The 17,644-nt window shown below is 46.8% G+C and overlaps 1 protein-coding gene across 1 annotated transcript; it reads left to right on the top strand.

Annotated features, from left to right (window-relative positions):
* Positions 1 to 638: 638 nt before the first annotated feature.
* On the top strand, positions 639 to 1,982 carry LOC123184748 (protein ASPARTIC PROTEASE IN GUARD CELL 1-like). Its single transcript, XM_044596817.1, has one exon. The coding sequence runs from the start codon at positions 639 to 641 to the stop codon at positions 1,980 to 1,982; it is 1,344 nt and encodes a 447-aa protein (XP_044452752.1).
* Positions 1,983 to 17,644: the final 15,662 nt, after the last annotated feature.

The raw sequence follows: 17,644 nt of genomic DNA, 5'->3' as shown, positions 1-17,644 counted from the left end.
TTTGAGATAAATAATGCATATCCACTACTCCAACTCCAAGTGAAGGATCTAATTGTTGTGATGAAACCATGGGTATTAAATGATGTGTATCGGGTACATGTATTGATGTAGTACGAGCAGGAGGAGTCCATATATTTAAGACAGGGCTTCCAATGATGCGTATCTCATACATGTATCATGATATCCAAGCAGCAAACAAGGATCATTATGCTAACCACAAAGGATATGAATCTTGGACCAATGCCTTTCATTGATTATACTTTCCTTAGACCTTGTTTTATTCTTTCTTTTATTTTACCTATATGATCAACTTATCCTTCTATTGAAAATCTATAAAAAAAGAAAATCTATAAAAAAATTGAGAAATCCTTCCTGGTTCCCTACAAGAAACTATGTGTATCTTCGCTGCACAAATTCATGATTATACATTTAGTTCACATCCACATCATCTGAGATTGAGATAAATGATGCATATCCACTACTCCAACTCGAAGAGAAGGATCTCATTGTTGTGATGAAGGAGATTAAATGATGCATATCCTACATGTACTGATACAGTATGAGTGGGAGGAGTCTATGTACTTAAGACATGACATCCAAGCCAAGGATCATTGTGCTAATCCAACCAGATATTAGCCATGTCCAGTGTATACGCTTGCATGTTGTGCTTCTTCCTTGCCGTGCTAAATCCGGTGAGCCTTGCCCTCGGCGCCGCCGGTAGCAGCGGTGTGGCCGGATTCAGCCTGCCCCTCGTGCCCCACTACCGCACTGCAGCAGGCGTACTCGAGGAGCTCCTGCCGGAAGGTGATGCCGAGGACGACATGAACATCACGTCCATACGCCCCAAGATGATCCCATATTCGGGGGCCATATACAGCGTCCGTGTCGGCATTGGCAGCGGCGGAACCCAGCACTTCTACAAGCTCGCGCTCGATCTCGTCCACCCCCTAACGTGGATGAGGTGCCAGCCATGCATACCGGAGAAGAAGCAGGACGGCTCCGTCTTTAACACTGCCGTCTCCCCTCATTACCACTTCATTGCGTCCACAGACCCTCGTTGCATGGCTCCGTACAAGCGCGCCGGCCAGGGGCAGGGCCGGTGCACCTTCGACGTCAAGTTCCAGTACGAGGGCTCAAGAGCGCACGGCCTCCTTAGCACCGACAACTTCGTCTTCGACGGCAGCGGCCCCGGCAGCCCCATCAGCGAAGTGGACGGCCTTGTGTTCGGCTGCGCGCACAACACGCACAACTTCATTAACCACGACGTCTGGGCCGGCGTCATGAGCCTAAACAGACACCCGACCTCCTTCATCCGGCAGCTCTCGGACCGCGGCCTCGCCGCCTCGCGCTTCTCGTATTGCCTCGTCGGCAAGGAGCACGACAAGCGGCGTGGCTTCCTCCGGTTCGGCGCCGACATCCCGGACCAGTCGCACGCCCGGAGCACAAAGCTGCTGCACGGGGAACTCGCCCAAGGAGGAGGCATGTACTACGTCCGCCTCGACGGCATCAGCCTCGGCGGGCGAAGGCTCACGGCGATCACGCCGGCGATGTTCGAACGCAACCCGCACAGCCTCCACGGCGGGTGCACCCTCGACATTGGGACGGCGGACACCTTGATGACCCCGGACGCGTACCGTGTCCTGGTGGCCGAGGTCGTGGCGCACATGCACAGCCGCGGGGTGCACCGCGCGACTGTGCCAGGGGTGCAGAAGCTCAAGCTCTGCTTCCACGGTACGTGGCAAAGTATCCGCGCGCACTTACCGAGCGTGACGCTCCACTTCTACCCGGAATCGGCCGTGCTCTTTATCAAGCCGGAGCTGCTGTTTGTGGCGGTGACGCACGAGCATATCCACTATGTGTGTTTCGCCGTCGCGCCGTACGCAGAGAGGACGGTGATAGGCGCGGGGCAGATGTTGGACACGCGGTTCAGTTTGACCTCCAACATAACCGGCTCTTCTTTGCTCCGGAGGAGTGCCATCTAGACACCGTTGCAGTTTAGCTAGCTACATCCCTCCTTTTCAAAAAAAGCTAGCTACATCCCTATATTATCGGTTCGTGCAAGACTTATGTGAAAGTAATGAATACATGTTTTTTTTGCAATAGTACAAATGCAGACACTTGAAAGAAGAGAAAGCTGATTTATCGGGGAAGTCGGAGCAAGGAGCACCGGCCCACACAGGCTCTAATTGACAAGACAAAATACATAACACCATCGGGCTAAAAAAAGAGAAGGGTCCGTATGACAAACTTAAATTACTACCAAAGTTTAAGATACAACCTCGACGTCAAAACCATATACTTTACAATCTCGAACTTCCAAAACCGGACAAGAATCAACTCTAAACCGGTTTAGACCTGCTTTGACTGGTTTTGCCTAGTCAAATGCCTAGTCAACATCCAGCCCCGAACTCTAAAATCGTTTACTAGATACTTTACAACCTCGAACTTTCGAAACCCCAAATCGGTTTCAAAGCTGTTTTGAATTGTTTTGAGTAGTCAAATACCTATTCAGCATCCCTAGCATTTGACTAGCCAAAACAAATTAAAACCTTCTACTTTACAACTTTGAATATTTCTAAATGCAAAAACTTTTCATTTATTTTTTGGAAAAAATTAAATGTTTTTAAATGATGTGTTTTTTTCAGGAACCCAGTACAATTTATAAATTTATGAACATTATTTTAATATTGCATTACATTGTTTTCTTATATCCGTAATGAAATTTTGTGATTGTATTCTCGGAGAAAAAAGGTTAACAAAACAAAAGCTGTGCTGCACGAAAATTGCTCCAGTGCCCGAGCGTGAAAATGGGTACGCCCGGTCGCTGACTCTGTACGGTTGTCCGGTAATTTGACACACATAGCCTCAAATAGGGAGACAATTAAAAATCAAAAGTCTTAAATTTTTTTAAAGACTTCTTTTTAGACAATCCTATGAAGCTTTATTTAACTCGAACCCAGCTTACAGGCACAAAAGAAAGATCACCAGGGGCGTGTTTGGTTGCCGTCGCCTACAGTACCCGCGTTGCATACACATTTCCACTGGGCCTGGCTCTAGAAAAACAACCTAATATGCGAAATCTGTGAGTTGTTTGGTTGCCTGCATATGGACTGCCTGCATTAGGAGATCAACTTTGGCATGTTGTTTAGTTGCCTGCATTGTCTCGGCGCATGCAACTACACGCTGTTTGGTTGCCCACATGGGGTATGATTAAGAGTTAGCACTTGCACTTAGCACACAGGGTTAAGAGATAGCAGAGAAAGTAGGAGAAGAAATGCAGTGTGCGCCGGACCATGGCGACTGCGGTGGATAGTGGCCGTGGCGCCGTGTCCGACATGACAAGCATGGAGTCGTGGACGAGCGACCCCGTAGGCGGCACGGCGAGCGACACCGTCGGCGAACTACTCGCGGTGCTCACGCAAAGACACCCGAGAGAGGAGGATAATGCAGTCCCCTCGCCATGGTATCGTCAGTGCATTGGACGAGAGAGGAGGCCGAGATGATCGACACCGGAAATGACTCCAGTGTAGTAGGGCGAGAGAGAGGAGCCCAAGATGATCGACCCCGGCGGCGACGCAGCGAACTGCAGTGTGCACGAAGGCAGAGGACACAAGAAGCAGCATGCGCGCCATTGCAGCGTCAGTGCAGTAGGAGGACGACAGAGAGTAGGCCGAGATGAGCGACGCCGGAAACGACTCTAGTGTAGTAGGACGTGGACAATGAGATCAAGGGGAAGGGCTTCGGCGTCGAGAGAAACGAATAGGAGGGCTCTGAGCAAAGGACAAAGGAGCTCGACATGGCGACGTCAGTGTAGTAGACTGCTGCTCAAAGAGAGATGAAGCTACGATCATCGAAACTAAAAATTTACAACACAAATGTTATGAGGAACTGCGAGATTAGGCTGTTGGTCAAAGAAAAATTCAAATGATCGATCGTGCGCGACGAATCTGACAAAATTCGTCCAGAATAGCTCCAAACGGGAAGATTACATTAAGAACTTACGACCGACGAAACTACGAACCGATCGCCTGAACGAAACTGTAGCATCGAGGTGCATCTTTTTCGTGTAGAGCTTACCACGAATCGAAGCATCGTTGTGTAGATTAGAGGGGCATGGAAGAGAGGAGATTAGAGAGGAGCTTACTGGAGGTTGAAGAAGACACCACGTAAACACCTCGCATCCCTCCCGTTTCTCCTCGTGCAGGGGGCCGCTCGCTGCGCTTCCGCTCGGCCTGGCTCGAGAGAAACTGTCGATTTGAGCGTTTCTAGGGAGTCAGGCCCAAAAGTGCTTTAAGAAGCATGCGATGCACGCCCAATAGTGTATGCGGGCTACCAAACAGGCTGGATACTTCCCGCGCGGGCCTGGTCGAGGCTTATGCAGGAAACCAAACACGCCCCAGAGTGTCCTAACCAAACATGGCGGCACACCCCCAAACTTAAAAGATGCTTCGCTAAATTGTGAGCCTCGAAATTCAAACTCCTATACTCGTGAACAAAAGTACATCTCAAGAAAGAGCGACTATGATATATGATTTCATGTAATATTGCTCCATACCTAGTCAAGTGTCGCTGCTTGATATCATCCACCACAACCTTGCAGTCAGAAGCAACATGAATGCTTTGAAGATTGAGGTCTTCAACGAGTGCTAGTGCCTCCAGGATCGCCAAGGCTTCCAAGTGTCGGAGGGTTAGCTATACCCTTGAAAACAATGGCTGATGCCCCTTGGAAGACTCCTTGATTGCGGCAGATAGCTGCTGCAACTCCTCGGCCCCTGTTACGTGTGACGGAGGCATCAACATTGATATTAAGAAACATGTTAGGCGGTCGAATCCAATGTGTAGGTCGGGCCATTGGTTGTCATACTGTGTTGTTGCTTGGCTTGTTAAGGGCATAAAGATCTGCTAGATAAGATTGGATGAACTGATTTGTTGATATCGGACTCTGGAAGATATCCTCGTAAATGACCTTCCTCCTTGCTCGCCAAACAACCCAGAGAGTGACTACCGGCAGTAAAAATTCTTTCTGTGGCAGATCAGTGTACATCGCAAAGAGCCAGTTCTGTGGTTTTTAGAAGATTTGATCATACCTTGGGGTCCCGGCTAGGTTTTGAGCCGGCCTTAACAAAGCTTGGCCTGGTTTTTTAGGTACTCACCCAACTGCCATCAACTTTGGTGATAGTGTGGCACTAGTTTTAATTGTTTTTACTGCCCATGTCTTAAGAACTACACTTCATTAACTTCTTTGCTGATAGCGTGCGCAAGCGCTGGATCTGCGTGACGCTTGATCTGGGCGACAGAGCGACATTGGATGTGGAACGGTGCCGGAGCAGCGGAGCTCTTGAGAAGCGTGAAGAGTGAAGACGGCCTCGTCTCGCTCACGATGCACCCACCGTGGTAGCACGGGCCCTACCCCAACACGCCATGGCTCCGTGCGCCTTGTAATTTGGCTTCATTAGATGTAGTAGTGATATGTGCTCCGTCGCCTCGAACATGGGCATGAGATCTCTCTGTCGCCTTCCCTCCCCTCCCATTCGTCCCCCTCCCCCCGCGCGGGCGACCGAGGGGCTCCAACCCTAGCTGTCGGGTCACCGCTCCTTCCTTCCCTCCCCTCCAGTGGTCGGCGTCGGGCATAGCCTATGCGTGCGACGGTGATGGCGGAGGCACTCCTCCCTCTCGCAGGTCATAGGGTGATGCAGGGCGCCCTAGCTCGAGGGTGTGACCCCGATCTGGACTGCGGCGGCGACGATCTGGTTCATGACAGCCCAAATCTAGACCAGGGCGGTGTGGCGGCCGTCCGGCGTCCTAATGGCGGTTGTGGTGGCAGTGTTCGCGACGGTGACGGCTGTGGCGCGGTGGCATTAGAGGTGGCGTGGGCTGTGGGCGCGGCTGTTGGGGAACGCAATATTTCAAAAAAAATCATACGATCACGCAAGATCTATCTAGGAGATGCATAGCAATGAGAGGGGGGAGAGTACGTCTACGTACCCTCGTAGACCAAAAGCGGAAGCGTTATGAAACGCGGTTGATGTAGTCGAACGTCTTCGCGATCCAACCGATCAAGTACCAAACGCATGGCTGATCTCTACTACACAACCTTCTTCTTGTAGACGTTGTTGGGCCTCCAAGTCCAGAGGTTTTTAGGACAGTAGCAAATTTCCCTCAAGTGGATGACCTAAGGTTTATCAATCCGTAGGAGGCGTAGGAGGAAGATGGTCTCTCTCAAACAACCCTGCAACCAAATAACAAAGAGTATCTTGTGTCACCAACACACCCAATACAATGGTAAATTGTATAGGTGCACTAGTTCGGCGAAGAGATGGTGATACAAGTGGTATATGGATGGTAGATAAAGGTATTTGTAATCTGAAAACAGCAAGGTAACTAATGATAAAAGTGAGCACAAACAATATTGAAATGCTAGGAAACAAGGTCTAGGGTTCATACTTTCACTAGTGCAAGTTCTCTCAACAATAATAACATAATTGGATCATATAACTAGCCCTCAACATGCAACAAAGAGTCACTCCAAAGCCACTAATAGCGGAGAACAAACGAAGAGATTATTGTAGGGTACGAAACCACCTCAAAGTTATTCTTTCGGATCGATCTATTAAAGAGTTCGTACTAGAATAACACCTTAAGACACATATCAATCAGAACCCTAATGTCACCTAATACTCCAATGTCACCTCAAGTATTCGTGGGTATGATTATATGATATGCATCACACAATCTGAGATTCATCTATTCAAACCAACACAAAGTACTTCAAAGAGTGCCCTAAAGATTCTACTGGAGAGTCAAGACGAAAACGTGTGCCAACCCCTATGCATAGGTTCATGGGCGGAACCCGCAAGTTGATCACCAAAACATTCATCAAGTGGATCAATAGAAAACCCCATTGTCACCACGGGTATCCCACGCAAGACATACATCAAGTGTTCTCAAATCCTTAAAGACTCAATCCGATAAGATAAGGGAAAACTCAATGCATTACAAGAGAGTAGAGGGGGAGAAACATCATAGGATCCAAATATAATAGCAAAGCTCGCGATACATCAAGATCGTACCACCTCAAGAACACGAGAGAGAGAGAGAGATCAAACACATAGCTACTGGTACATACCCTCAGCCCCGAGGGAAAACTACTCCCTCCTAGTCATGGAGAGCACCGGGATGATGAAGATGGCCACCGGAGAGGGATTTCCCCCTCCAGCAGGGTGCCAAAACGGGTCTAGATTGGTTTTTGGTGGCTACAGAGGCTTTTGGCGGTGGAACTCCCAATCTATTGTGCTCCCCAAAGTTTTTAGGGTATATGGGTATATATGGGAGGAAGAAGTACGTCGGTGGATCTCCGGGCTGCCCACGAGGCAGGGGGCGCGCCCAGGGGGGTGGGCGCTCCCCCCACCCTCGTGGGCAGCCCGGGACTCTCCTAGTCCAACTCCGATACTCCGTGGCCTTCTTCTGGTCCAAAAATAATTTCCATGAAGTTTCAAGTCAATTGGACTCCGTTTGATTTTCCTTTTCTGCAATACTCTAAAGCAAGGAAAAAAACAGAAACTGGCACTGGGCTCTAGGTTAATAGGTTAGTCCCAAAAATCATATAAAATAGCATATAAATGCATATAAAACATCCAAGGTTGATAATATAATAGCATGGAACAATCAAAATTATGGATACGTTGGAGACGTATTAGCATCCCCAAGCTTAATTCATGCTCGTCCTCGAGTAGGTAAATGATAAAAACAGAATTTTTGATGTGGAATGCTACCTAACATATTTATCCATGTAGTTCTTTTTATTGTGGCAAGAATATTCAAATCCATAAGATTCAAGACAAAAGTTTAATAATGACATAAAAATAATAATACTTCAAGCATACTAACCAAGTAATCATGTCTTCTCAAAATAACATGGCCAAAGAAAGCTATCCCTACAAAATCATATAGTCTAGCTATGCTCCATCTTCACCACACAACATATTTAAATCATGCACAACCCCGATGACAAGCCAAGCAATTATTTCATATTTTTGATGTTCTCAAAAATTTTCAATCTTCACGCAATATATGAGCGTGAGCCATGCATATAGCACTATAGGTGGAATAGAATGGTGGTTGTGGAGAAGACAAAAAGGAGAAGATAGTCTCACATCAACTAGGCGTATCAACGGGCTATGGAGATGCCCATTAATAGATATCAATGTGAGTGAGTAGGGATTGTCATGCAACGGATGCACTAGAGATATAAATGTATGAAAGCTCAACAAAAAAACCAAGTGGGTGTGCATCCAACTTGCTTGCTCACGAAGACCTAGGGCACTTGAGGAGGCCCATTGTTGGAATATACAAGTCAAGTTCTATAATGAAAAATTCCCACTAGTATATGAAAGTGATAACATAGGAGACTCTTTATCATGAAGATCATGGTGCTACTTTGAAGCACAAGTGTGGTAAAAGGATAGTAGCATTGCCCCTTCTCTCTTTTTCTCTCATTTTTTATTTTATTTTTTATTTGGGCCTTTTCTCTTTTTTTATGGCCTCTTTTTTTATTTTTTATTTATTTGGGCCTTTTCTCTCTCTTTTTTATGGCCTCCTTTTTTTTATTTAGTCCGGAGTCTCATCCCGACTTGTGGGGGAATCATAGTCTCCATCATCCTTTCCTCACTGGGACAATGCTCTAATAATGATGATCATGACACTTTTGTTTACTTACAACTCAAGAATTACAACTCGATACTTAGAACAAAATATGACTCTATATGAATGCCTTCGGCGGTGTACCGGGATGTGCAATGACTCATGAGTGACATGTATGAAAGAATTATGAACGGTGGCTTTGCCACAAATACGATGTCAACTACATGATCATGCAAAGCAATATGACAATGATGAAGCGTGTCATAATAATGGAACGGTGGAAAGTTGCATGGCAATATATCTCGGAATGGCTATGGAAATGCCATAATAAGTAGGTATGGTGGCTGTTTTGAGGAAGGTATATGGGTGGTTTATGGTACCGGCGAAAGTTGCGCGATACTAGAGAGGATAGCAATGGTGGAAGGGTGAGAGTGCGTATAATCCATGGACTCAACATTAGTCATAAAGAACTCACATACTTATTGCAAAAATCTATTAGTTATCGAAACAAAGTATTACGTGCATGCTCCTAGGGGGATAGATTGGTAGGAAAATACCATCGCCCGTCCCCGACCGCCACTCATAAGGAAGACAATCAATAAATAAATCATGCTCCGACTTCATCACATAACGGTTCACCATACGTGCATGATACGAGAATCACAAACTTTTAACACAAGTATTTCTCAAATTCACAACTACTCACTAGCATGACTCTAATATTACCATCCTCATATCTCAAAACAATCATCAAGTATCAAACTTCTCATAGTATTCAATGCGCTTTATATGAAAGTTTTTATTATATCCCTCTTGGATGCCCAACATATTAGGACTAAATTCATAACCAAAGAAAATGACCATGCTGTTTAGGACTCTCAAAATAATATAAGTGAAGCATGAGAGTTCATCTATTTCTATAAAATAAAACCACCACCGTGCTCTAAAAAGATATAAGTGAAGCACTAGAGCAACAACAACAAACTACTCTGGAAGATATAAGTGAAGATCAATGAGTAGTCAAATAATTATGCAACTATATGAAGACTCTCTAACCTTTAATAATTTCATATCTTGGTATTTTATTCAAACAACAAGCAAAACTAAATAAAATAAAATGACGCTCCAAGCAAAACACATATCATGTGGTAAAAAAAATATAGCTCCAAGTAAAGTTACCGATGAATGAAGACGAAAGAGGGGATGCCTTCCGGGGCATCCCCAAGCTTAGGCTTTTGGTTGTCCTTGAATATTACCTTGGGGTGCCTTGGGCATCCCCAAGCTTAGGCTCTTGCCACTCCTTATTCCATAGTCCATCGAATCTTTACCAAAAACTTGAAAACTTCACAACACAAAACTTAACAGAAAACTCGCAAACTCCGTTAGCGAAAGAAAACAAAACGCCACTTCAAGGTACTGTAATGAATTCATTCTTTATTTATACTAGATGATACCCCGCACGTTGTTGCGGGAATATTTGCAATACATTTCGATCATATGTGATTTCTATGGAACGTGAATAGTATACTACGAAAACTAAAATTGCAAATCCATATGCTTTATTGTGTTTGATTAATGTATTGTAAAATATCTAATATATGTTTGCATGTTGAGGTGGACATTTTCATGTGCATGAATGCATGTTGTGGTGGGCCTTTTGCCATGCATGTTGCTTGATGATGTGGCATGCTTGCATGTTGAGAGAAATATGTTAGTGGGGGCTAGCTATTTAGATATAGAAGATTAGTGTTAAACCTACTGTATTCCAACTTCTCTATGGTTTATAAACTATTTTACTAGCCATAGATTCATCAAAATAAGCAAACAACACACGAAAAACAGAATCTGTCAAAAACAGAACAGTCTGTAGTAATATGTAACTAACGCAAACTTATGGAACCCCAAAAATTCTAAAATAAAATGCTGGACGTGAGGAAGTTATCTATTAATCATCTGCAAAAGGATTTAACTAAATAGCACTCTCCAATAAAAAATGGCAGCAATTCTCGTGAGCGCTAAAGTTTCTGTTGTTTACAGCATGATCGCAAAGACTTCCCCGAGTCTTCCCAACGGTTCTACTTGGCACAAACACTAATTAAAACATAAAAACTCAATCATAACAGAGGCTAAATAAATTATTTATTACTAAACAGGAGCAAAAAGCAAGGAACAAAAATAAAGTTGGGTTGCCTTGTTGGGGAACGTATTAATTTAAAAAAAATCCTACGCACACGCAAGATCATGGTGATGCATAGCAACGAGAGGGGAGAGTGTTGTCCACGTACCCTCGTAGACCGAAAGCGGAAGCATTAGCACAACGCGGTTGATATAGTTGTACGTCTTCACGATCCGACCGATCAAGTACCGAACGTACGGCACCTCCGAGTTCAGCACACGTTCAGCCCGATGACGTCCCTCGAACTCCGATCTAGCCGAGTGTTGAGGGAGAGTTTCATCAGCACGACGGCGTGGTGACGATGATGATGTTCTACCGACGCAGGGCTTCGCCTAAGCACCGCTACAGTATTATCGAGGTGGACTATGGTGGAGGGGGGCACCGCACATGGCTAAAAGATCAAACGATCAATTGTTGTGTCTCTAAGGTCCCCCCTGCCCCCGTATATAAAGGAGCAAGGGGGGAGGTGCGGCCGTCCAGGAGGGGGGGCGCCAGGAGGAGTCCTACTCCCACCGGGAGTAGGACTCCCTCCCTTTTCCTTGTTGGATTAGGAGTGGAGGGGGAAAGAGGAGGGAGAGATGAAGGAAAAGGGGGGGCGCCCCCCTCTCCTTGTCCTATTCGGACTAGGGGGGAGGGGCGCGTGGCCCTGCCCTGGCCGCCTCTCCTTTTCTGCACAAAGGCCCACTATGGCCCATTGAGCCCCCGGGGGGTTCCGGTAACCCCTCGGTACTCCGGTAAAATCCTGCCCGAAACACTTCCGATATCCAAATGTAGGCTTCCAATATATCAATCTTCATGTCTCGACCATTTCGAGACTCCTCGTCATGTCCGTGATCACATCCGGGACTCCGAACAACCTTCGGTACATCAAAACTCATAAACTCATAATATAACCATTATCGAAACTTTAAGCGTGTGGACCCTACGGGTTCGAGAACTATGTAGACATGACCGGGACACGTCTCCGATCAATAACCAATAGCTGAACCTGGATGCTCATATTGGCTCCCACATATTCTACGAAGATCTTTATCGGTCAGATCGCATAACAACATACGTTGTTCCCTTTGTCATCGGTATGTTACTTGCCCGAGATTCGATCGTCGGTATCTCAATACCTAGTTCAATCTCGTTACCGACAAGTCTCTTTACTCGTTCTATAATACATCATCCCGCAACTAACTCATTAGTTGCAATGCTTGCATGGCTTAAGTGATGTGCATTACCGAGAGGGCCCAGAGATACCTCTCCGACAATCGGAGTGACAAATCCTAATCTCGAAATACGCCAACCCAACAAGTACCTTCGGAGACACCTGTAGAGCACCTTTATAATCACCCAGTTACGTTGTGACGTTTGGTAGCACACAAAGTGTTCCTCCAGTAAACGGGAGTTGCATAATCTCATAGTCATAGGAACATGTATAAGTCATGAAGAAAGCAATAGAAACATACTAAACGATCGAGTGCTAAGCTGACGGAATGGGTGAAGTCAATCACATTATTCTCCTAATGATGTGATCCCATTAATCAAATGACAACTCATGTCAATGGCTAGGAAACATAACCATCTTTGATCAATGAGCTAGTCAAGTAGAGGCATACTAGTGACACTCTGTTTGTCTATGTATTCACACATGTATTACATTTCCGGTTAATACAATTCTAGCATGAATAATAAACATTTATCATGAGAATAAGGAAATGAATAATAACTTTATTATTGCCTCTAGGGCATATTTCCTTCAGTCTCCCACTTGCACCAGAGTCAATAATCTAGATTACACAGTAATGATTCTAACACCCATGGAGCCTTGGTGCTGATCATGTTTTGCTCGTGGAAGAGGCTTAGTCAACGGGTCTGCAACATGCTACAAAAATGGTGGCATAGCCACTCAGAAGCACAATACCAAGGTTCCGAGATCAACAATTAACATACGGAAGTAGTAGGAACTGAACTGAGACTTAAATCCAACAATCTTATAAGTCCACTGATTAGTAACACGTGATCCTGATAGAAAGAAGAGATAGCCTAGTTCTTAATCCCCGCAGGAAAGATAAGATGACTCAGATCAGAAGGCATAAGGTATAAGGAGTAAAAAGAGCCTTACGTTCCATCCCACAATCAATTCCCTTACATAACTAAAGAATTTCTAGACTCAACTTCGACCAGCTTGGCTTGGTAATCCTACAGGCAGTCAAGCTCTGATACCAACGCTGTCAGGACCCCGACTCAATGCCACATCGATCTAGCATGTAACACTTCATATCACTTTGCGACCTCACGCACGGTATTCCCACGGGTGTCGCCTTACCTTTGCCCGGGACCGTTTGCGCCTTTTGGCACACGTATATGACAGTGTCGCTAGCATCCATATGATAAGGAGCCCGGGCTGACATGGCTAGTCGTAAACCCAAAGTGGCACAAACTTACAGGGACAGGCATCCATGACCCAGCATCGAACGTGTCGGTCATCAGCGAGTGAATCCAGGCTGTAGCACTGGGCTAGCAGGACTCCGGTGAACCGGGCTGTAGCGGGCTAACAGGACTCCGGTATTCATCGCGTGACATTTCCCCGAAGGGACAGACACAGGAACGAAGAAGGACACATGCCGGCCAGCCTAAGTGTTCCGGAGCAGTAGCAAGCTACCATGGCTCGGTGGAAACACTAGGAGACATTTCCCGGTAAGAGAGGCTACTAAGGATAAACAACTAGATAGTCAGATCCCACACATACCAAGCATTTCAATAACATACACACAATATGCTCGATATGTGCAAATACAACATGGCATCACAACATGACTCTACGACTCAAGTAGTTTATTCAATAGGCTCCGAGGAGCGAGACATTACAAACATGGGTTTTATGACCCAACAATCAGAGCATACAAGTCAAAGCACATGCGGAAGCTTAACATGTCTGAGTACAGACATCTATAAATGAAAAAGGCTGAGAAGCCTGACTATCTACCAATCCTGCCGAGGCACAAGATCGTAGCTGAGGTAACAAGCTAAACGTCGAAGTCCACGCGGAACTACTAGCGAGACCGAAGTCTCTCTGCAAAAACATAAAATAGGCAAACGTGAGTACAAATGTACCCAGCAAGACTTACATCAGAACTATCTACATATGCATCATTATCAACAAAGGGGATGGTGGGGTTTAACTGCAGCAAGCCAGCTTTGACTCGGTGGCTATCCTAAACTACGACTGCGAGTAACTCTTTTGAGGTGGCGCACACGAGTCCACATATTCACCAACCAATACACCACTATGGAACCGCTCCCGTCTCCCTACGAGAACGCCATCCATAGCACTCACGCTTATCTTGCGTATTTTAGAGTATCCACTTTCACTTGTCTATGAACTGATATAAGCAACCCAGAAGTCCTTTTCCGCGGACACGGCTATTCGAATAGATCATATTAACCCTGCAGGGGTGTACTTCTTCACACACGCTCTCACCACTTACCGCCGTTTACACGACATGTACTCGGCAACCTTCAAGCGGAAGCCCAACGTGGGTGTCGGCCACGGCCTGCCTAAACACTCAAGTCTCTAGTCCAGGTTTATCGCCTATTCGGGTTCCATCCATGAGGAGATCCGGCCGGAGTTTCGCTCACAGCCCCAAACGATGTGAACAGGGTTCCGTGACACCAAACGGGCGCCCGGTTTACCCGGCCACGTGCCTACCGCATCACAGCCCACCCCTACGGTCAGCGCTGCGCACGGCCTCCAGCATACTACAAACACCAGAAACTACTTGCAACTCCTGGACAGAGGACAAGGGTGATTAAGAAGCCGAGAGGGTCCATTGGTTTCGGGCCCAATGCGTGGTAGTAGCTGAATCATGGATCACAAACACAGAACTCAGTTCCTGAGGACGGCTTCAATGAGACAACCCACCATGTACTCCTACATGGCCTCTCACCGCTACCTTTACCAAATCGTGTTCACACACTTAGCTCACACACAGTAGGACATGTTCACACACCTCTGATTCATCCCCGATGAATCAGACCTGACTCAACTCTAAGCAGTAGCAGGCATGACAAACAAGCATGAATGAGTAGGCACAACAGGGCTCAAACAACTCCTACTCATGCTAGTGGGTTTCATCTATTTACTGTGGCAATGACAGGTCATGCAAAGGATAAAGGGGTTCAGCTACCGCAGCAAGTAACAGATGAATCGTTGTTGTCCTAATGCAGTAAAAGAGAGCAGGAGCGAGAGAGTGGGATTTTATCGGAATGAACAAGGGGGTTTTGCTTGCCTGGCACTTCTGAAGATAACATTGAGTCTTCATCAGTGTCAACGATCACATCATCGGTATCACGTCTATCGAGAGGGGACAAATACCGGCAACACAGAAGGGAACACAATCAATGCAATGCACAATATGATGCATGATCATGACATGGCAAAATGAATGTGTTTTGGGCTAATGCAACTAGCAACAGATTAAATGAAGTTGGTTTGAATACAAGATTCAAATTCAAACTCCATATGTGATTATTCAAATGCCATTTAATTGATTTGTGCTAAACAGCAGCTATAAGTTGTTCTAACATGCATGAAAATGGTACAGATGGATTCCTTGAATTTTTCTGATAATTTTTCATATATAAATTATTTAATTTGGAGCTACGGTTGAATTTCTATGATTTTTAGAAGTTTTTACAATTTCCTGGAATTTCCTGAATAATATAAATCCAGAAATGAATTATGGCGTCAGCACCACGTCACGGTGACGTCAGCAGGGTCAACTGGGCTGGCTCGGGTCAAACCTGACGTGTGGGGGCCACACGTCAGTGACACAGGACCTAATCCCGGTCAAACCCAGCGCTGACTGGGGTTTGACCAGGGGTGGGGCCCACAGTCAGTGGCCTAGGGGGTTGGTTAGTGCGTCATTAGTGGCTAATGACAGCGCCACGTCACTGGCCACCGGAGTTCGGCCGGCGGCGACCCGAAACGCGGCGGAAGTTCACCGGGGTTGCGCTACGGGCGGCGGCTGGACGCGCGAAGGCCACCAGAAGGTAGCCCGTACACGGCCGCACCTAGCTGGCTGCACGAGGGGCCGCGGGGTGGCCGGAGACGACGGCGGCGAGCACTTCCGCGGTGGCCGGAGTTCGGGCGCGAACGGTGGCGAAGCTACGGCGCACTAGAGGAGTAAACGAGGAGGGCTACGTGCTCCTGGGGGTTCACCGAGCACGGTGACGTGCTCAGGCGCGGGCTGCGGTGGCCCTGGCCACGGCGGCGCCATGGCCGGCGGCGATGGGGTTTCGGTCTTGGTGGATAACCTAGCTACGGCGCGCGAACGACGAAACAGAGAGGGGGAAACGGACGGAGAGCTCACGTAGACCCTGTAGAGGTGGACGGCGAGCTTGAGGGAGGCCGGACGGGGACGAATTTGACGGCGGCGATCCGCGGTGGCCGAGGAGGGGAACGGCGAAGCTGGCCCCATCCAGGGCTTCCGGCGCCTTCCGTCTTGGTGAGGAGGAAGAGGGAGGACCGGCGGAGCTTTGGGAGGCGTCGGGGAGGCGAGGCGGTGGTTGTGGCCGCGGCGAACGGCGTCGGTGGCGACGGGTCCGTTCGGGCGAGTGAGGGAGAGAGGAAGCAGAGGAGGGGGGGAGAGTTCGGGAGAGTGAGGGAGTTCCAGGGGGGTGGCGTGGCACGCATGGAGGCGTCCGGGGTGTCGAGGTGGAGCGGCAAGCAGGAGGTGGCCGGGGCGTGCGCCGGCGTGCGTCGGCCACGCGCCTGTGCCTACTGGCGCGAGGAGGAAGGCGACAGGGGGGGGAAGTGGAGATGGGCTGGGCCGTGCTGCTGGGCCAGGTGGGCTACCAGGTGAGCGCCAGGTAGTCCTTCTCTCTCTTTCTATTTCTGTTTTTATTTATCTATTTTGTTCTGTGTTGTTTTAGTTTAGTAAAATACTAAACCATTTTATAAAATCCTGAAAATAGTTATGTGGCTAGAGTTAAAATATACCAAACCACATAAAATGTTCCAGTAATTATTGGACATATATTATTTATATATCAAATATATATCCAATGCAAATAGCTATTTATTTAATTCAAAGGCCCAAAATAATTAACTCTGAGATACCAAAAATATTGTTTTGAGTTTTACCTCTTTGCAATATTTTCAGAGACTAAGAGGAACATTTTCTTGGACTTCTTTGAGGAGATTTTAATGTTGATCATTTTTAGAAGGTTTCTGAGGCTTTGAAAATTCCTCAATTCAAATTTCATTTGAATTAAAACATGATGCTCACATGAGGTCTAGCCTAGTGCATAACAGGACCAGGGATGTGACAACTCACCCCCACTAAACAAAAATCTCGTCCCGAGATTCAAGCGTAGGGTAAGGTGAAGGGGGAACGCAACTAGTACAATCTTCACGATCCAGGTTGCACTTCATAGGAACGTTGATTCGATCACCATCATTGTCTTGAAGTCTTGCTCTGAGAAATCCTGTCAACATGACATGGAGGGAAGAAGGAGACTCTAGAAGGGTCGATCTTCTCGAAGATCGAACAACTCACGGAATGAGACATAGGACCATCTCTCGGGTTGAGACACGAGATACACATCAAGAGGGGTGGAAAGAAACGGATGACGAAGGTTCACTAGGTGGACAACAATTCCACACTTAAGAAGGTGGTAAACGATTGTCCACGTAGCGAGGAGTTGAGTTGCCATGATACCACGACGAAACATCCTGGAGGAGGGTGATTCGTAGATTATTTCCTTAAGTGGCAAAAAGAATTACCTTTGATTCAGAGATCATTGAAAACCTTTATACCAGCCTAAGGCAATTCTCAA

Source organism: Triticum aestivum, chromosome 2A (genome assembly GCF_018294505.1).
Source record: "Triticum aestivum cultivar Chinese Spring chromosome 2A, IWGSC CS RefSeq v2.1, whole genome shotgun sequence".
NCBI lineage: Eukaryota > Viridiplantae > Streptophyta > Magnoliopsida > Poales > Poaceae > Triticum > Triticum aestivum.
Note: the sequence above shows the minus strand (reverse complement) of the source record. Positions and strands in the feature narration are given on the sequence as shown.